The following is a 20953-nucleotide window of genomic DNA, read 5'->3' on the forward strand; positions in this document are numbered from 1 at the left end:
GAATTACCTACTAAAGCTTTATTATCTAACCTAGCCTTATAAATATATTTCTTTCTTCTTTACTTTAAAGTTTTTATAGTTAGGTAGTATAGCTATATATTAACTAGTATAAATTTCACTATTATAATATTACAAATTAGTTTAATATATAATGTATTACTTTTAAATTATCTAATATATGTTTATGTTATATTTAAATAAAACATATTAAGTAATTAAAAGAACGATATTTTTTTAATATATATATATTATTACAACTTATAAAAATAGAAAACATTATATTAAAATATTTTATTTAAACTAAACTATATAGTAGTAAGTCTAGTATTTAATTAAACTATAATTAGCTATATATTATATTAGTAATAAACACCTAATTTTACAGATAGATAATTAACTTACTTCAATTAGCTTTTCTGTTAAAATAAAGCATTTTCTATCTTGGTCTTGGCTGAAGTTAAATGAGCATGAACGCCACAGTCCGCTAAAACCCATATCTTCAAGTATCTCGTTCAATACTGTCGTGGACTCCAGTGCCGTACTGAACTTGGAGTTTGAAGTAAGGGCGTAAAGAAGAGATTGGGCAGACTCCAGTGTAGATGAATTCTGACAGTGCAGTAAAACCTCATCTAGAATCGACACAATGGGCCCACACCTACGGCAAGTTCAGTTGGAAATCATTATTACAAAGCAAATGAACTTACAGGTGCATGATAACGGCCGGCCTGGCTGTTGCAAGCTCCGTCAACCAACGGAGCGTCCGGTTCTGCAGCGCATCCTCCAAATATTGGAAGTCAATTAACTCGATTGCGGTGTTCAACAGAAGATCCTTGTCCTTCATGCCGCTGAGATCCTGATACCTATGCGTCCCGGTGTCATGTCCCAAAATGAAGGGATTGATTCCTGCTAGCCACAAACTGTCCTTAAGCTCCTCACTCCCGACAGTTCGTGCTAGGATGAGGGCCATGTATGGCGATCTAGAGATATCATCAGATGGCTTGTCAGCATCTCCAGCAGGATTGCCGGCCATGTCCAAGAACGCCGATAACACTCTCATGGCATTCGTTTTCGTCGTTGTGTCGGCGAGACCGCGAGCGAGGCAGGCGCAAACGGCGAAATGAAAATTTTCGTGCGTGAAGTGAATCCCATATGCCTCATCTAGAGGCAGAGCAGCTTCTTCCAGCTGAACTCGGCCTTGCAGCAGTAGAGGGCCCATCTTGTCGCCCCTCAAGTCCCCAACCGTGCTGATATTGGTCATGACGGCCTCCAAGAACTGGGCCGTGCAATTAAACAGTGCCGGGGGCACCAGTCGTAAGAGGGAAATGGCCAGCCAGAATAGTTGCAGGCCGTATCGTGATGCCGAAGGTAGCTTCGCCATCATCTTGGATAAGGATGTGACAATTGAGATGAGCATGTCGCTGTTGGTATCGTCACCCAACCGGCCGACGCTGTTCCGCAATGCTACAAGAACTTGATACAGCAGATCATCGTCCACCTCCTCCCGCGCCAAACAGCCCATGACAGCAAAGGCCCGCGGCTGGATTGCTGGGTTGTTCTGAAAAGCAGTGCTGGCAACCAGACTCATCCAGCGTGACCTCCATGCATTGGATATGTCAACAGAAGGTGCGGCCACTGAGCAGACCTCGAATAACAGGGCCGCTAAGTTCTCGGTGGCAGCTAGCGAAGGCCCAGAGTCCTGTGTCGTTGACATGGAAGCTCCGTCGCGCAGAAACGGAGTCGCCGTTGAGAATATCTCGCTTCTAGGTTCACTAAGGAAGTCTAAACTTCCCCTGAGCTTGTTGTATCGGGTGTCGTCAAGGTTGAACGAAGTACAAGCGGCATGAATCGTGTTCACCAGTAGTCTGTGCACCAATAAGCGTACCTCCGGAGCGCCTGTATTGGCCAATATGGTAACGATGTGGAAGATCTCGGGCAGATATAGCTGGGACTGAACCCCATTGTCAAATGACAATGATAGACAGAAGTGTAGCAAGACACAAATCTCGGCCCATACTGCATTGTCAGGCAGGTATTTCGTGGGGCGGAGGGATGATCGATTCAGCGCCTTGCGCAACCGGGATATTACCTTGCCACGTAGCGTGATACTACCCATGCCCGAGACTATGGCAGACAGAGCCTCCATGGGTTCTTCAGAAAAGCCAAAAGTTAACGCTGCCTTCATAAGCTCCTCGAGGAAGATGTCAAGTATTGTCTCGTCTTGGTAAATGGCTGGCCAAATGACCTGCTCCAGTGTGTAAGTCAAAGAATGGTCAGACATCGCCACGTCGATGAGTTTTCGGAAGAGCGCTGCGATCTTCTCCTTCCCCTTCTCAGCGTCAGGTTCGTTCGCCAGAACTGCTGTTCGCAGCCCGGGCAACCAAGGTGCCATGTATGCGAGACTTAGTGGTTTTTGCTCCTCTGTGAAAGTTTCCCATCCGACAAAGAATTCGGTCAAGAAGTCAAACGTCAACTGCGGTTCAGATGTCGCCAGCTGTCTGCTGATCTTGATGATGAAATGGGATGGATCCATTGGCACAGATACGTCTACAATGACCTGTTAGCAGCAGCATCTTCCATAGAGGTTCGGCAAGGATAGGAGTGGTGTGGCCGCAGCGAGAACAGCTTACCTTTGGTGCACATCAAATTCGATGATGCGCCAAATTTGAATGCCTTGCAGAGGGCCCCAAGAAGGTTGTAAGATGAGAGCCTCAGTACGTGGTCAGAGCTTGACAAGTTTGTCAAGGCGAGATTGAGCAGAGTCCCCGGAACGTCCTGCGGACGAATCAGTCGCTCATATGCCTTGTGCGCTCTCGTATCCTTGCCATATTTGGCCTTTGCTCCACGGATCGTTTGGAGCACGTCAGTCTTTTTAGGGCTGGTGAAGTACATGACAATTTTGCCATTGTCCGCACGCAGGCCGAAAGCCGAGTCGTCTTCCGTCTGTATCGATGTGGGTGCTTCCTCCACTTCCCCGAGTCGGAATATGTCATTCACAGTCGTGCTCAGCCTGTAGCCAGGAAACACCTCCTGCTTCTTGGTTGTTGTAACTTGTACAAACTGACTACCGACCTTGATGACAACCTCGATCTTGCCCTTCGTCTTGGAAAGTCGGGTGATAGGCTGAAATACGTAGCGAGTATCCGTTACCACGCTTATAGTTTCCTTGGGGAGGTGAAGTTGGCTAAGGTGGAAGTGCGCTTGCAGGTCTTGGAGACTACCAATCAAATGATAGTCGACGTTTTTGGGGTTAAATACGCTGTTGTCGCTCTTTGCAGACACTCGGAGAAGCCTCCGGAAACATTTCCTGCCGCATGTAAGTATATACCACCCATGTTGACAGCATCATAGAAATGATGCTTCCCGCTTATCTTGTCACCATTCATTCTACTCTTACCTGAATGCGCTGTTCATGTTGTACACATAGACCCTGACAAGATTTCTGGACAACTCCACGGGTGTGAGAAGTTCGAGTTTCTTGAATAGCTCATCCTGGGGTTCATTTTGACCATTGTAGCACGTGGCGTCGATAAGCAGACCAAAGGGCTTATGCCACAGACGACTTGCAATCTAAGAGCAGTCAGCAATCCGAGTCGGCCAGCGACATTAATGCAGGCAGAGCCTGAGAAGTATGTTCGTATGTTCATAGTGGTAGAACATAGGATTTAGAGGCGTGTTGGCTTAATCATGTGGGTTTGGATTGTGTCATTGCAGACCATACCTTCAGATAACAATACAAAAGTGTATCGTAGTCGATGTTTTCGGCGTCGATGTGTCGTAAGATGATGCAGATTATGGAGAGGGAGTCCTGGTAGCCCAAATTAGCGTTCTGTGACGGGAGGGACAACAAATAATGGTCGATGGGTGGTACCTTGCTCTCGCCTCCGTCGTATACGGCCCTGGCAGTGACGAAAGATTCTGTACTTCGGAAAGCATTTCGAAGCATGAAGTTTTGGAATCGCGAGTACGACGGCGGGGTGTTTGTTGATATCTGTGGCCTATTCCAAGTCACAGCCAGGGGCGGCGGCCCCAAGTTTGTGATGAGGTTCCGAAGAGGTTCAAGGACCGGTGAGCGACCCCGAGATACCTCGGCTGGCGATCGCACAAAATCCTTCCGTTCCTGAGTAACGAGCCTTTGCCGCATGTGGTCCCAGTGGTCGTACAGAAACCGATGTAGAGCAACACAAGAACCAAAGTCGAACGACTCTATGCTAGGTGGGGTTTCGAGGCTCTCGGGAGCCACCTGGGACGTGGTTAACTGAAGAAAGAAAACGCTACAGGGGAGATTGGACATGTCCACTAACAGATATCTCGCGTAAGAAGGTGGTGACCCGGTAGATGTTTTGGGTGAGGAAATCGTTCAAGGGAAACATGTACGGCTCTTTGGCTCCAAAGAGCACATTGTTTGCCAGGTTCTGGATGACCTTTGCAATTAGCAGAAAGCCCCGACGCATCTCTTTGGAGGGTGTCGAGGTGACCAAGCCTTCGACCTCAGGCGCAACGATGGCCGGGCAAAAGAACCGGAGGAAAATGAAGGCTCCCACGGCCGTGTATTTGGCTTCCTGAAAGCGTGGGAGCACAGCAGCGGAAATCTAGCGTAATTGTATCAGAGCATATCCTTAAACAGTCCAGAATATTACAATACATACGATGTTGCAAATCTTACGGAATGATGCTGGCATGCTGGAAGAAGATGCACATATATCATCGATAAACACCTTGGCCACAATGCGCAATTGAAGGGCGTTTTTTTGGAGTTCATCCGTAGAGCTGACCCTGGCTGGGTCCAATTCAAGATCCAAGTCCTTGGATGTGAGCATCAGTCTCTCAACAACTTTTTGTAGAGTTGCTTTGAGATATGGCTGGCCCTTCCATTTGGCATAGACAGACAGCATCTTGGTCGCTACACAGGTCCGCCGAAGAATCTCGGATTCGTTGTCTTTTTTTTACGAAGCAAGCATGGTCAGTTACGTGCTTGTAGGGATGCACCGAAAGAACCGTAGTCTCACCTGTCTCCTCAATCTCTTGCTTGATAAGAACTTCTAGCAGCTCAAAGCTGAGGCCACGATGCTCAAAGATTGTAAGCAAAGAGACAGTCAGCTCGTCAACCTCGCTACTTGGGCAGACGGCGCTCATGGCGGCCACTAGTGTCATGTCTTTGGTCAATAACTAGACATAGTGTTAGACATTACGACGACTAAATGATAGGGATAGAGAAGTCCACAAACCTCGAGTAGCTCATCGTATTTCTCGCTAACAGCGGCATCTGTCAGGTTGCTGAACTCCGTTCCCTGAATGAGTATGTTGTACAAGACTTTAACGAAGGCCGTTCGGATTTCGACATTGTCGTGGTACCCGATATTGAGAGAGTGTTTGAGGCCAACGTCGATGTTCGCGCTGAGCAGATTCGATAAAATGGTGATGGCAAACTCTGAAGAAGACCCGCCTTCGTCTCGGCTCGACATGCCTGCCATATGGTCATTTCTGACACCTTCTGGAGACTCATGGTTGAGCAATGAGAGGAATCGGTTAAAATAGGTGTGAAACATTTGCGATTTGAGCTCGCTCGTCCCAGCATCAGTCTGACCCTCGCCAGGCTGTAGCGGAAGACGAAAAGTGAGTTCAGCCAACGACTTCAGGCACGCCCTGTCAAGATCCTTTTGCACCCTCACGACCTCATCCAGGCGGACGCCTGAGCTGGCGGTTGAGTCAAGGCGTGGGGATCGAGGCCGAGCAATCCAGCCGAAGATGTACTCAAGGAGCTGATTCCTGATTCGCACGTCGTCCCTAAGGTTCAAGTGCTCTTTCCTCTTCGTAACGGCCTCGCACAGCTGGCAGACCTTGATCTTGACCCGCAGGGTATTGGTGCTGTCACTGACACCGTCAAGAAACTTGGCAAAGTTGAGAGCTAGAGCGCCTAGGTGTATAGCAGAGGCGGCACCTAGATCTGAAGGGCTCTCGAGACGCTCAACCAACGCCTTCAAGAGCGAAATGGCCTGCTCAGCAAATATGATTTCAACATCCTGCGCTTTGTCGCTCGGTGCCAGTGCCCCTGTGAACAGGACTTCAAGCTCGGACTCGAGAGCTTTGAAAAGGGACTGATAAAGTGTGGATGAGACCTCACTGGATAGAACCTCTCTGGTGGCTTCTCTGATCCTAACGCTCGCACAGCCTAGAAGCTGAATACTCAACTTTAGGTATCTGCTCAACAAGGGTTCTTCATGGTTCTCTGATGAGAGTCTGTCAATCCACCTCAAGCCGCCAATAGCAGGCTCCTCAAGAATAATTGCTTGGTTCGCCGTGCAAATTCCTCCAAGTGACGCAAGGAAACCAGAGTAATTTCTCCACTCAGTCAGGGTTCTCTCATCTACTGCGTCGACGGGGGTCATGGAAACTTCTCTGGATAGGAGGAGCCATCTTTCGAAGCCGTATTCCCAGGAGGAGAGAATGCCGTTCGTGGGATACTGCAACCGACGGAGCAAGCCGCGAATCCTCTTTTGAAAGGCCACGAGCCCGGTGAACCGAAAAGCCCGAGAAGCGATCTCGCCGTAAACCTCGCCATTCCGCAGTAATGTGGCAAACCCCTTGGCAGCATCCGAGGTAATGTCGACAAGATTGTTTTCCTCAAAGAAAAGCCCTATGCACGAAGTAACTGTCTGGCAAGTCTCAACATCGGCAGAGCACAGTGACACAAGCAGAGTTGTCTCGAGTCTGGAGGAGGCAGCCTCTAGTTCAGGAACACCCTCAGGCAGGTCCGAAAGTTCCTGGCAGCGAATCATTACTTGTCAGTTTGATGTTGTAGAAGACAGGATGAACCAAGCAGATTCGACTTACGCGTAGCGAAGCCAATAGAAATTTTCGAGCCCCGAGATATTCATGAATGGCCTTGATCTCTGGACCATCTCCGTCAGATGTCACTTGATTACACATGTTAAGCAGAACCAGGGAGCTGCCCAGGCACGTTAGCTTCATGGACCATAAAAGGCTAAGCACGGGGATGCCGCAGTCGTCCTACCTGCGTCTCCAAAACTCCCTCTTGAGCGATGCAGAACCTAGTCTACCATGAGAGCGGAGGGGGTCGAGTATGGATCCATCGGAGAAGAGGCGCTTCGCAACACCAGTGGCAAGTTTGCGGATCGTAGGGTTGGCGGATACAACACACGACAAGAATGACAAAAATACATCCTCTTCGGCGGCGTCAGCTGCGGGTACTCCCTGCGCCTCCCCACCGAAAAGAGAACGAGGCGAAGCATCCAAAAACTTGAGGACATCGCATGCCATATTTGTAGACGAATGAAGATTTGAGTCGCGGCGTGGTAGCGCAAGAGCTACGGCGGTGGATTCTGTTGATAAGTCTGCAACGGCCTGCGACTTGGTCACTAAATTGAGCCTACAAGCTGACGGCAAGGAACATAGGTCTAATGGAGATGAAGGAGGAGCATCTGACGCAACATACCTTAAGTTGGGTACGCATAAATGGCCCAGCAACTGAAAACAGTTGCTCATAAACGTGCGAGTCGCTTTGTCGGGCGAAGTAACGGCAGCCTTGCACGACGGCAGTCTTGAACGCCTGCGGCGAAGACAGACCAAGGTATGACTGATTAAGAGAGTCGACACAGCTGTCCGGACTTAGTTCGGCGAGGCTCACGAAAGCTGCTGTCATCAAATCCTGGTCAAACATGGAAGCGTCGTTGCCCCGGCGAAATACGGCCTCCCGAACCTCGTCTTGCACGTCCATAGCGTAGCTTACTAAAGCGGCGTCGTCTTCAGCGACGAAGTGGCGCGAGGCCCTTAGTAGAGAGACCAGAGAGTAGGCGGCCAGCTCATTCTTGTTTCTGAGTGCTTTTCTTAGGTTGTCCAAAAACCCGACCTTCTTGGCCATACTGCTACTCTTAGCCTCGCGGAGATTACTAGCGACCTCGAAAACGTCGGGGAGAAGGAACATTAGAGTGGTTTGCAGAGGATAGAGCATCCCTTTCTTCCGACCGTTGTCAACAACGGTCTGCGTCATATCGAATAGAGTGTCAGCGCCGCCATCAAGGCGCTTGTGTAGAGTGTGTTGCTGCACAAACTCATGGGGATATCGGTCTAACCACCTGGTGATGAGCAAGGGAGCAACAACAGCAACCGTACTTTGGAAGGATTTGCGGAAATGTAGGAAACTGGAACATATTTCCTGAATGATGAGACCCAGCTTCTGAGCGTCAACCCAGAAGAAGGACAAAATCTTGAGCACTGCTAGGGCAGCCTTGTCATCATCCGGGGTAGCAGCTGACTGGCCAGGGGCGGCCTGCACAACGGCAGCGGTACGGACATTGTAGACAACGTTCCTAAAGTAGTCAAAGGAGGCGGGCCAGGTAGAAGCTGTAACGTATTCAACAATGACCCTTACGCAGGGCTCCAAAACGGCGAGCTGATCGATAGGCGGGACCTCGTCCTCGAGCGCATCGGCATCAACTAGCAGTGGCGAGACGAGGCCGCTCGTGGAGCGAGAAACGGAATCAGCGTGTCTCGGCGTGTCGTCGAGGATGGTGGACGAAGGCAGAATGTAGCCTTCGGGTATGGGTTCGACGAGCCATTTCACCAACTCGAAGACGCGGTTGACGAGGGCCTCGTCCAAGGGCTCAGGAACGTGTGCGGGCGTGGGGCGGCGCGCATTGGGTTCGGCAGCAAGTTGGCGCGGACCCTGGGACTTGACATGGTCCCAATGGGCAGTACAGCAGTCGGCGGCTAAGGCCAGCACGTATACCTCGGAAAGGAGAACATGAGGCGGATGGGTAGGCGGGGGAAGGCCCTTGTAGTTTCGTATTATGTCTTCGAGGAGAGCGACAAGAGAGTCTAGGACAAAGGCGACAGCAGTAGTGCTAATCTTTACGAGGGTGGACCTCGTGATGAGAACGATGTCATCCTGTTGAAGCTCCTGGCCGTGGGTTCCTGTCCTGTGGGGGAGCTGCAACAAGCAAGCATTAGCGTCAGCCAAGAGAAAGGCATACGGCATGTTCATGTTTGACTTACCCTGGTGGCGAGCCTATCGACCAGGCAGCCGACGAGACCAGCATCGCCATTCATTTCTGCGCTCCAAAAAGATAGGGCTCATGACCGCATGTGCCCGCCCTGTGTTTTGCTCCTTCGTCCTGCCTGGACCGAGGCTTTGTCGAGTATCGCGAGAGGGGATCGAATGGAGGCTACAACGGGTGCAGGAGACAAAAGTGTAGAAGCGGAGGCAAGCGTCGGTTCGTATGTGCCCAATTGACGTGTCGCCAGAGCCAGCGGTGCGGAGCGCAGCAAAGAAATGGGATAGTGACGAGACCGGGAATGGAGAGCAACTCTCTCCCTGGCGGTGTTGATGAGCGTGTGTGGGCTGAAATATTGAGTTGAAGCTGTGGTGATGGATGGCGCGCTCTCAGCAATGCACGCAAACAGACTACAGCGAAGGCGGTGCCACTTGAGGTAAGGTACCGTCGGGTACGTGCGGTGGGGTCGGTGGGTGGAGGGGAACTGCCGCGGAAAATGTAATTTGGAGGATCCCGTCCCGAGAGAGGACGGGAGGCAAGAGGGAGAGAAAGAGAGGCAAAGGGAAGCAAAGGACAAAAGCAACAACGTTTGACCCGTGGCGTACCTTGAGCTCAGGTAGCAGGCAAGGTCGGTATGGTAGGTAGGTAGGTACTATTATGTAGCGCGTAGTGCTAAGTGAGAGGTGAGATGTGGTGTGTGGGATGCCAAGGCTCTCTCTCCCGCCGATGCACTGAAATACCGACTGACAGGAATTAAGGTAAGGTACCCAAAGGAAACTAGCTGAGCTCAACTCCAAAGGCTAATTATCTAACTATTTTCGGCACGCTGAGGAGTACATTGCAAGTGAGGGGAAGATGGTGTGGGACAATTGGTCTGGCACTGATGAGCTAGGCCCGTCAACCTGTCCCCAAACGCGCTAAACGAACATTGTGCTACACGTGTAGGCACGTCCCTGGAACTGAGTTCGAGTGCCGGCAGGGGCAGCCCGCCTTGGGTATCAACACTAGCTAATTATTATGCTACATTACATGGCAATTATTAGGGATTCAGTTACATTCAGCTCCTTAGAGCTCCGCTAATATTCCGACTCGGCCGAGGCGTCAAAGCCTCCCTACATTTACTTTTTACGCTACAGACGAGATACCTAACTACCTCACCAACATGCGAAGCAATTCAGCCACATTTCTACCTGCACAGCTCATGACGCCTGAAATCCTTGCCAAAGATGCATCGGCATGTCTTACGAGACACATCCAAATTTTTCAATGAAGCGTCAATCCGAGTGAGGCTGCGAGAACCGGCAAATTTTCAAGAGGAGCACACCACCTTTAGACAGCCACTGTATATATATGCCTTATCCAAGCGACACAGTGTGGCCCATTCTTCAGCAACAACTGTTTGGCGAGCTGTTGTTACCACTAGCTCTTGCCTACTTGCACTACTTTTACATGAAAACTAATCAGTGCCTTTTTGCTTTCCGCCCCTTGCGTCAATATCGTGCCTTGAAATAATCCCGTCAGAGCCATCGTTGCGAGTCAGGACCTCTCATATCATCTACCGGTAGTTGTTGCGCCCGCCGCCATACCCACCGCCGCCGTAGCCACCACCGCGCCCTCCGCCGTAACCACCGCGTCCCTGGTAGCCCCCTCGCCCTCCTCGCCGGCCTCCATCAGGACCGCTGTATTGAGAGTTGGGTCCCGGTGGCGGTGGCCCGTAGTTTTGTTGCTGACCGTATCCCGCTACGCCTCCGCCTCCGCCTCCGCGGTAAGGCCCGTTTGGTCCCCGCCCATCGTTTGCATACCCTCCTGGCGGCGGTGGGGGCGGAAGGCCCATGCCGAAACCAGGATGACCCGGGGGAGGTGGCTGCCAGGATGATTGGACCGGTGGTGGTCCAGGCGGCTGATATCCGTGTCGTCCATAATTGCCATTGCCCGAATGCGAAGGCGGCCGGTCTTGGCGCCCGTTGCCGCCATTAGAAGCGTAGCTGAAGTGTTCCCTCCGGCCGCCATCATTATGCCCACCGCGTCCGAAGGGTGCACCGCCGTAGCCCCGTCCGGATCGGGAAGACTTTCCTTTAAGTATCTCAATGTCATTGCGGTCAAGCGCTGGAGCTGGAGGCTTGACACCCCGAAGTAGCATTGACTTATGAGGATGTGAGCTCTCTGGGAAGGAGTACCAAACCCTAGATTAAAGTCAGTCTACGCCTCAAAAACCTCAACGATTGCATCTGACGTACCTGAGAGACCTATCATAGTCGATGCTCGGCATCCCTCCGCGCTCCAAAGGATATACCAACTCTCCATGGGGCAGATACTCGGGAATCTTCTCAATCATACCAGCCAAGCCGTCGCTGGTCCGTGGGTTGAGCTTAAGCGTCGGGGCCCCTTGCTTCTTCGAGTAGAAACTGGTCGTAATCTCATCGTACAACTCGTGGTGGGCATCTGACAGAAGTAACACATCCCTGCCCACGCTATTCCGTGCTTGATCTGCCGTACTCAGCAGAGGATACTTTTGTTCAACGGCGGACAGTAGCCTCGGCATATCGATAAATGGCAATAGAGCTACCCCCTGCCACGCCATCTTTTTCCCGTTCAAGTCGATCTCGAAGTCAGTCGGGTAGAAATCAATGACTTCACTATCTTCGTTCAACATGAGGTCGTGAAATATTTCGGGAATTGCATGCCGAGAAGCGGCTGGCAGCACACTCATCAGCTGCTCAAACGGCCTCGAGATGCGGCCCTTTTCGAAATGGACATCCATCTTGTCAAGATCGACAAAGTCTGCAGCGAAAGGAGCGTAATGATACGGGTAGTACCACTCCCACGAAGGACACCCCTGGAAATAGTAAAGTAGAACCCAGGACAGGCCCTCAACATAGGCCCTGGCAACCTTATGGCGGAACTCGAGGTCTTTGCGATCGACATGAAACTTTTGTTCGTAGTACCGATCGGCATAGCCATCCTCCCACATCCTGACGTGGTCTACCGCAGCTTCCTCAGCAGCAGACGATGTGTTTGGACCCGTCGCGTTGGTGGGTGTGGAGTCGGTCTGTTCCGGTACGTCGCCGGCCTTGCGTTTGCCAAGCACGGATTTCTGGTCCAGGGTGCTTGGCGCCTCATCCTTTGCAGTTTGGCTAGGGTCTGTTGCCTGACCAGGCTCACTCTTGGACATCATGCCTTTGATTTGGTCCCGAATAGCGCTTGCTGCGCTTTTATTGGCAGTGTTGGCGTTCATGTTAGAGGATCGACCAACAACCATGTCGTGGGTGATGCCATTGGGGCCTCCGGCAGCCGGAAAGAGGGCCAAGCCCGAAGCCGCATTGTCAACCTGCTTTGGCCGAGCGAATCTGGGGTTACGCTCTTCTTGGAGCTTTCGGCGCTTGGCATTGGCCTCTCTGCGATCCTCGGTCTCTTTTCTTCTCTTGAAGATGGCGTCCTCTTGCTTCGCTAACCCATTCAGAATTAACTGCGCCCGACCGAGATCGACATGGCCATCCTTCGTGACGTAGCCGCCCATAAACGGCAAGTTGTCCTTCCAGATCGCTATCAAGGTGTCGATTCCGTTTTCTCGAATCTCAAGTGCAGGCAAGTGAGGCAAAAAGTCATTGCCCACAAAACAGCACATGAATATCCAGTCGTCGATGGCTCTTTCCAAATCGAAGCGGAATGGTAGACCTGGGACATTGAGCTCTACGGCCAGATACTCCCGAAGAATAGAGACGTGAAGCCAGATGAAGGGCTTGAGGGTAAGATTCTTTTCCTGTTCGTCAAATTCGCCAACTTTCGCCTTAGCTTCTCCCCGACAGGCGCGAGCTTCGTGGCCTTTCTGCCCACACAGCTTGCACATCCTGGCCTTGCTGTCTTGGAAGAAGACATCCTCACGCAGAACGCGGAAATGGGGCTCGTGAGTTGCCAGACCAAGCATGATCAAATCAGCGTCAAGTCCGTAAATAACATGACGCGTGTTCGGGTCATAGTCGGGGGAGATGCGCTGAGAGCGCACAAAGGACATGATCTTGTGCTCACCCTCACCTGGGACTGTCGCATCAGATATTATGATTTTGAGTCGTGCCCAGGCCGGATCCGTACTGAGCTTGTACGCGCACCAATATCTCAAGCTAGCAGCCAAGATATCCATGAACGGAGTACCAGGAGTGATGGAGTTTGAGTCAAACGCCTTCTTCGTGACACTTTCGAGGGTGTCATCGGTGACGACGCCTCCATTCTGCTGCTTCAGCAACTTCATAAGCTCTTGTTTATCCTCCTCCTTCTGCTGAGCTTCCTGTGCGGATCGGAATCGACGAGAGCGTTGTTGGTTCATCTTGGCACGAGGTGCAACACCGTCTTAAAATTTCAAGTTAGCTAAGAACCCTGGAGATAGAAAACGGAAGAAGACGAAAAAGAAATTGGTGAGGGGGGTTGTGATAACTAACCGACGGCAATCATAAGCATTTTTCGCGGCCGAACCATGTTGACAACACGATCCGTGTACCTGAAAACCTCAAGCATCATCTCCTCTTCGTCCTTGGGAGCAGGACGATCCTCTGGATGAGAACAAGGGTGAACGATACCGTTCATATCGAGATACAGGTTGTCGAGCTCCTCCCCGTTTGGATTGGGCCCCGTCGTGTCAATTGGTATTTCAGAACCATCTTCCATCTTCACAGGTTGCTCCTCGATCACAGGCGAGATGATCTTCGGGTATTTGTTGGATAGCCATCGGAAAGCAGCCGGAATACCCATCTTAACGTATGTTTGAGAAGAAAACTATAATGAAAGACCGACGCTTAAGTGAAGATTTTGAAGATTCTCTCCTCGTTGGAGCGCAAAGGAATGACGAAGCGAGAACCACGCTCTCGTATCGCGGTAGGAAGTTTGCGCGATAGGCGAATGGCGCATGAATGCTCTGGCTCTATAACTCTCCGAGATCTACTCTGGTAGTAGTCAGGCGAAACAATGTTCAGCACGGTCGCAGGTCGAGGTAGAAGGCAAAAAACGGACTTGGGATTGAATCGCCTAGAGTTGTGCCAATACGAGAATGCGACGAAGGTTGGAAGCAGTGCGCTGCCTTGCGTAAATGTGGGCAGCTAGTGACGCCAGGAGTGTCAGCCCAAGATTTGTCTCGATTGAGTAAAATCCTCTTGGATGAGGATTGGTGTGTTGGGAAGATTCACGTCTGCTTGCGAACCTTACGCAAGGTAAATCCTAAGATAATTTGCAGGCGCTAAAGTCAGCAAGCACATTACTGCGTAATAGGTAGTCCTCCATTGTCAATGTCTCCACAGAAGCGCGACCTGAGTTTGTGTACTGTGCAAGCCACTAGCATTGCGACCATAGATAGACGCAGTTCTGAAGCAGAAACTTCCTAAAATTGCCCGATGGCGCACTGTGCGGATCGGCTTTTGCACCAAGGGACTAGCAAGGCTCTGCAGGACGTGCGACCCCCGGCGATGACTTAAGGGAAGGCATGTTGAGTACCGTATCCGTGCTGCCTCACGTATCCAATATATCCAATCAGCGGCCTTACCTCAGCAAATGTACATTTGGCGTATTGCAGTATCGGGGTGGAAAGGTATGTTACCATATCGTACTACATATGCTCCGATCCAGGCGGATAGTTGCATGTGGGAGCCCCTACCCCTTAATCGGCGCATGCAGCTGTTAAAGTACACCTATTCGTTAATATGCGACGGATTAAAGCTCTCGGCCAACAGAGGCGTACCCTGATCGATCTCATGATCTTCCCTGACTACTTCTGCTTTCCTGCTGCCTCTGACTCTTTATTCTCGCCCATGGAAATGCTGTAGCTCTCAATGGCTGGCGCTTGACGAAACAGCATGTTTTCCATTTCCACGGCTCCGGCAAAACAGTCGGTCGGCGAGACCATCACGGTACTGAGCGGCCGTCTGAGTTCGGCCACTCTCCTTGAAGATCGTCGTGCTGCCATACTCGGCCTGCGCAGCTTTGCCAAGGACTTCCCTGCTTCTGTTGCTTCTGGGGCCCTTCGCAGCCTTATAGGTAGTCTGAGCAAAGATGCCGAAGATGTTGATACCGTCAAGGTGGTTCTTGAGACGTTACTGATGCTCTTCAGCCCCAACGAAGACAGCCCAGAGGCATCGGAAGAGATTGCTCTGTGGCTTGCTGACGAGTTCACCCAGCGCCAGGAGAATATCACTCTGCTGCTCGACTTCCTCGACTGCGCCGACTTTTACTCGAGGCTCTACTCCCTACAACTACTCGCCGCCATCCTCTCTGCCCGAACGGAGCGCACAGAAGAGTGCGTCTTTACGGCCCCTCTGGGTATCTCTCGTTTGGTTGCTGTTCTCGACGACAACCGTGAAGCCGTTAGAAACGAAGCCATCACTCTTCTTACCTATCTCACCCCCTCGTCGACCGACATTCAGAAGCTGGTAGCCTTCGAGAACGCCTTTGATCGTCTCTTCGGCATCATCACCTCGGAAGGCGCACTACCCGAAGGAGACCGCGTTGTGGAGGATTGTTTGATTCTAGTCGCAAATCTGCTCAGGAGAAATCCTTCCAACCAATCCTTGTTCCGCGAATCTGGTGGTATCCGTCGTTTGGCCGTCTTACTGGAAGGTGCAGAAAAGGCCCAGCGGGAGGATGCAGAGATTGCTGCCTGGGTGCAAACCCAGCGCAATCGGAACATATATGCGCTGCTAGCCGTCGTTCGTCTGTTTCTAGTAGCAGGGGCCGTGGGAACGCCGCAGAACCAGCTTGCCTTCTGGCAACACGGGTTGCTGTACCACGCCCTCCAACTGGCCTTTAGCCATGTAGCCCAACTTCCAATCAAGGCAGAGGTTGGTTGTCTCCCGTCGAATTAGTTTGTGCTGTCGTGTTAAGACTGTGTCTGCAGGCTCTAGTAACCTGTGCCGACATCATCAAGGGCAACCCTAGCCTGCAGGAGGGATTCGCCCAGCTTCAAGTCCCCTCTCCCCTCGAATCTCATACGCCGGCAGAAAATGTCCAAACAACAAACGGCGTTGTCAAAGTATACGTAATTGATGGCCTCTTGGACCTCACCCTCAGCGTGCAGGACCTGGAAGCATTTGACTTGCGGTTGTCCGCATGCGACTGTCTCAAGGCGTACTTCTATAACCATGCCGATATTCGCCTGCATTTCCTAAGGAGGGCAATTGAGGGTCATAACACAGGGGCTGACGAGACGGCCAACGTGCTGACGGTGCTCCTACGGCCCTTTTCCGACGCAGCCGTGGCTAATCCTTATCGCAGCTGGTTTGCTGCCACCATTATGTTGCATCTCGTCTTCGACAACCCAGAAGCCAAGAGCCTGGTCATGGCTGTTACCGAAGGCGACGCCGATAGTGGCGAGGAAGTTGTCACGAGCATCCAGACCATCGCCGCCCATCTGATATCTGGGCTGAATCGCGAGGAGGATAGTCGGGTGGTGGTTGGGTATTTGATGCTGCTGCTCGGCTGGTTATTTGAAGACTTGGACGCAGTCAATGACTTTCTTGGGGAAGGAAGCAACACCCAGAGTCTCATACAGGCAGTGAATCACCCATACCCCTCTGGTGACATTGTCCAGGGGCTTTGCGCTATGCTCCTGGGCGTGCTGTACGAATTTTCGACGAAGGACTCGCCTATTTCCCGATCAGACCTTCACTCTATCCTCGTCTCGCGAATGGGCCGCGAGCGGTACATTGACAAACTGTCAAAACTAAGAAGCAATCCGCTGGTGAGAGACTTTGAGGTGATACCTCAGAAACTCAACAACTCAGTATCAGGCAAGTTGCCTGACGTTTATTTCGATGCTACGTTTGTCGACTTCTTCAAGGATAACTACAGCCGAGTCCTTCGTGGTATAGACCGGGACCCCGGACTGGAAATCTCCGTGGTCTCCAACGGTGTTCAGAAGGGTGTTTCCCGGGAACTTGTCGACTCTTTACGAAGTCAATTGACGGAGAAGGACCAAGCTTTGCAGGAAGCGCAGGTCGGTCTAGAGACGATCGGCCGACAACTCGGGCAGGAACAAGCGGATCATCGACGAACTCGAGAGACAACTGCGATGGAGTTGGCGAGAATTAAGCAAGTGAACGAGGGAATGCAAAGACAGCACGATTCAGAACTGCGGTAAGCTTTTACCCCTATTGTACTGTGGATATATGTTAATAACTGGACCAGAAATTTGCAAAATAGGATGACATCTCTCCAAGAGAACCAACAAAAACAAGATGAGCAGATGCGAAGGAGAACGGAATCTCAGATGGCATCGATGGAGCAACAACACAAGAGGCAGTTGGAAGAAGTTCAAAGAAACGCCGACTCTCGGGTAGCGGCTCTCGAGCAACAAAACAGAAAACAGCTGGATGAAGTTCAAAGAAACGCAGACGCTCGAGTTGCAACCCTTGAGAAAGACCTCAAGACACAGGTGGACCACGCTCAACAGACGGCCAGAACGCAAGCGGCTTCCCAGCTGGAGGAGTATCGCAAACAGTTGGAGCAAGTTCGCAAGACGGCCGAGTCAGATGCCGACCGTGTCCGGCACCGGGCTGAGGCCGACATGGCGGATCTCAAGGCTACCATAAGCCGGCTTGAGGTCGATCTGATGAAGGTAAGCTGGCAGCAAAGCCATGTCTTGCACAGACCGCTAACTCCATCGCAGGCCAAGAAGACGAAGGTGCAAGAGATCCAAGCAGTCCGAGATGAGCTGGAAAAGAAAGCAGAGGAGCAGCAGAGCCTTGCGATGAAAGCCGAAGCCCGCGTCAAGCAACTCGAGAATGAATTGCGCGAAACCCAGGAGAGGGGAGTTCAGGTTAGAATGACCGATGTGGATATGATCAGTAATGAGTCTTTACTGACGCGAGTTTCTCAGGGCGATAAGGCCACCAAGAAAGCCGAAGAAGAAAAGAAAGCAACACAAAACGAGCTTGACGATTTGCTTATGGTATTTGGCGACCTGGAGGAGAAAGTGGCCAAATACAAGGTTTGTCAATCTCGCAACAGGCAATACTGGTCACTCAGGCTAATTCATCGCACGCACAGGCGAAGCTCAAGGAACTTGGAGAGATCGTCTCTGACGGTGAAGATGAAGATGAGGATGAAGAGAGCGACGACGAGGGAGAGGAAGATGACGATGATGAAGATGACGACGCGAAGAGTGATGATATCAAGAGCACAAAAGCATAGACATTTTCAAGCAAGATGTCGCCTCTATATATCTCGATCTACGACAATCGTATCACGCCGGTCAACTGGAATCATGCAGTGAGCTTAGTGAGGGCACTCCTTGTCTTGATATCATGTTTTCTGTAGTTTGGAGATTTCTAACTCTAGGGAAGCCCAGGCGGGCGGCTGGCCAGTCTCGCTCGCTCCTTGGAACCTTTACCTTGAGCAAACTTGCAAATTTCCGAACCGAAGTATCAAGACCAGCAGGTCAGGAAAAAGAACGGCATCTGTGATGCGTCGGATATTTGTATGTCAACCTGGCCGTGACCCACTATTTCACCGCACGCTGAAGCAGATTACGTAGATGTCGGAATAGGCCATCAAACGGGCGGCGGATCAGCACTTTTCTCCAGCAACGACGTGCTGCCTCCACTCTTGAACTTCGTGAGATGGCAGGGAATGGCGACGTCTGGTGTTTATCGGCCTATGCTCTCCTCTCCCCGAGCAGAGCATTATAATTATCTCAATTTCCACTGCTGTGTCTTCGTATCCTGGCTTGGCGCAGTCCATGTGTTGCTGATCGTCAGCGCGCGAGGATTGTTTTCGGGCGCCTTAAAAACAATGCGACCAGAGACCTCGGCTCCAGATTTCACGCCAATGTTCTCTTCGAGGTACTTGCTCATCAAGAAGCCTTGCTTCCAGTGGGTGTCAGGGCCCGAAGGCCCGGTGGTAAAGGACACCTCCCCAGGTCGGCTGACACTAGTTTCACCAGCCTTGACTTGAAGGCCCGCCGGGATCGTGTCTTTGCGAGAAGTGGTGAAGAAGATGTCGAACCAAGTCAAGAAACCGTCCAGTGACGAAACATCCTTCGTCAGCGTTGACTTCCATTGAGCCTCGAAGTCAAGGTCTTCGATCTTGACGGTATGCAGATCAATGTACGAAATCTGGGAAGGAGTGCCGCAGATGCAATCCTCTGGCATGATCTCGATGCGAGCCTCGTCGTATATGCCTGCTTTCATTGACTTCATGTCGAAGCCATAGACGTCGTCCCAGAAGGTGATGAAGTCGGTGACGTACTCAGGGTCCGAGACGGGAGCCATCCAGATGGTAGAAATGCTCGGGGCGATCAGGCCGTCGGGCTTCAGGAAGCGGTCTCTGGCAACAAGAACGCTGTTGAGCATGGCCTCGTAGAGTAGGCAATAGCCCATCCATTCGCTGATGATGATGTCGACCTGGTCAACGGGGAGGCTGATGTCTTCGACTCTGCCCCTAATGCAGGTGACCTTGTCGGCAAGCCCGTTGTTGAAGACGTTCTCCCGGGCTTTGTCGATGATGTCTGACTTGTCTACGGCAAAGACTTTGCTCGCGCCGGCCTTGGCGCAGAACATGCTCAGGATGCCTGTTGCGCGACAACATGTTAGATGGCGACAGGGGAAATGCAGGGCTTGAACACTATTCTCAGACTCAAGTACGTACCAGTACCACAGCCGATATCAAGGACGACCTTATCCTTGAAGAGAGCCTTGTTGTTGTACACAAAGTCGCGGTAAGAATCCGTTCGGACTTTGTCCTTAAGCATAGTCTCGTGGATGTCTTAGTGGCATTGTTAGCAGCCAAACTGGTGAAGGTGTAAACTGGGCATCACCGGCGGCGCCGGGAAGGTTGTGGGGGGGGGGGGGGGGTACCATTGGCGGCGTACGACTCCCAGTAGTACTGGGACTCGTCCTTCCGAACGCCCTTATCATCTTCATCACGTGGCTTCTCGCTCTTGGGGGCCAGAGCGGCATCGTCCCCCCAACGCTGGTCCAGTGTCTGCTCGACAGCCGTACGGTAATTGGCGAACTGAGCCTTGAGTCTCTCGAGCTCCTCCTCGAGTTGAGTTTCCCGCGACGAGGCCGACTGGGCTGCCTGCTGAGCACCCCCCGGCGACTCGTCATCGTCGAGGTCTAACTCAGTGAGGGACATAATCAAAGCATCGTCCTCGATGACGGGCTTGAGGAAGCGGTCATCGGAAACATCTTCGGCAGTGATGGCCTCGGGCAAGGCGGCACCGTCATGAGTATGTTGGCGAACTGTGAGATCGCGTTAGTATCTTATTTCTCGTTTCATCCGAGGATTGCCGATTTGGTGAAGAGTATGCATCGCCTTGAAGGTTAAACTCACCGAAGTTGACGAGCTTGACAGTGCCGAAGAAGTCGAGACCGAGGCGGCGGCGGATGGCGATGAAGTCAAAGTTGTGCTTCTCGCGGCAATGCTGCAGCATTGCGGTGAGGTCGGGGAAGACGGCATCATCTAGTAAAGAGATGTAGGCCAGAGTCTCCTCTTCCTCAGGCTCAGCGTCTTCCCAATCGGACCCATCCGATGATACATCGGACTCGGCGAGAGCCTTAGCCTTGAGCTCGTCCTGTGCCATGGTGACGGTTGAGTGCTCTTTTTATTGTTATTCTTTTTTTATTACTTCTTCTCTGGGTGGTTTGTTAAATCGGGCTGTTCCTTTTTCTGAACATCAATAGGAGGCAAGTGGCAGTTACCAATCGATCCGTGTTTGTTCGGTTCCTTGTTCCGGGGGTTAAATTTATTTCATTACCAGGCCTTGCATGAGCGAGCGAGCGAGCGAGAGAGCAAGTGAGGATATTTTCCCCCTCTGAGCGTTTCGTGTGGACTGTGCTGGGGCCTAAAGCAAGCTGGTGCAGGTAGGTAAGTCCCTGACTGATCAAAAGGTGGGATCTTTCTAAAAGCCAAGTCATCCAATGGGAACGAGGGAACCGGGTGTGAGGTAGACCAAGTCAAATCAA

General features: G+C 51.5%; 4 protein-coding genes across 4 annotated transcripts; 1 reads left to right on the forward strand and 3 right to left on the reverse strand.

The window, feature by feature from the left end:
- Positions 1-332: 332 nt before the first annotated feature.
- On the reverse strand, positions 333-9066 carry EsH8_II_000930 (uncharacterized protein; the record flags this gene model as incomplete). Its single annotated transcript, XM_083264228.1, has 15 exons — positions 333-347; positions 403-655; positions 705-2544; positions 2628-3304; positions 3395-3567; positions 3719-3805; positions 3869-4240; positions 4302-4589; positions 4647-4936; positions 5007-5166; positions 5226-6761; positions 6832-6946; positions 7013-7362; positions 7454-8947; positions 9013-9066. The coding sequence occupies 15 exons, from the start codon at positions 9064-9066 to the stop codon at positions 333-335; spliced, it is 7704 nt and encodes a 2567-aa protein (XP_083121550.1).
- A 1500-nt stretch (positions 9067-10566) lies between these two features.
- Positions 10567-13754, reverse strand: EsH8_II_000931 (uncharacterized protein; the record flags this gene model as incomplete). The annotated part of the gene is made up of 3 exons (XM_083264229.1): positions 10567-11194; positions 11249-13355; positions 13445-13754. 3 exons carry the CDS (start codon positions 13752-13754, stop codon positions 10567-10569), a joined length of 3045 nt encoding a protein of 1014 aa, XP_083121551.1.
- Positions 13755-14848: 1094 nt separating this feature from the next.
- Positions 14849-18179, forward strand: EsH8_II_000932 (p115 like vesicle tethering protein; the record flags this gene model as incomplete). The annotated part of the gene is made up of 6 exons (XM_083264230.1): positions 14849-15829; positions 15886-17123; positions 17175-17604; positions 17656-17805; positions 17866-17976; positions 18036-18179. The coding sequence occupies 6 exons, from the start codon at positions 14849-14851 to the stop codon at positions 18177-18179; spliced, it is 3054 nt and encodes a 1017-aa protein (XP_083121552.1).
- A 497-nt stretch (positions 18180-18676) lies between these two features.
- EsH8_II_000933 (S-adenosyl-L-methionine-dependent methyltransferase) lies at positions 18677-20571 on the reverse strand (the record flags this gene model as incomplete). Its single annotated transcript, XM_083264231.1, has 4 exons — positions 18677-19557; positions 19635-19751; positions 19844-20230; positions 20322-20571. The coding sequence occupies 4 exons, from the start codon at positions 20569-20571 to the stop codon at positions 18677-18679; spliced, it is 1635 nt and encodes a 544-aa protein (XP_083121553.1).
- Positions 20572-20953: the final 382 nt, after the last annotated feature.

Source organism: Colletotrichum jinshuiense, chromosome 2 (genome assembly GCF_051148585.1).
Source record: "Colletotrichum jinshuiense chromosome 2, complete sequence".
Classification (NCBI taxonomy): Eukaryota; Fungi; Ascomycota; class Sordariomycetes; order Glomerellales; family Glomerellaceae; genus Colletotrichum; species Colletotrichum jinshuiense.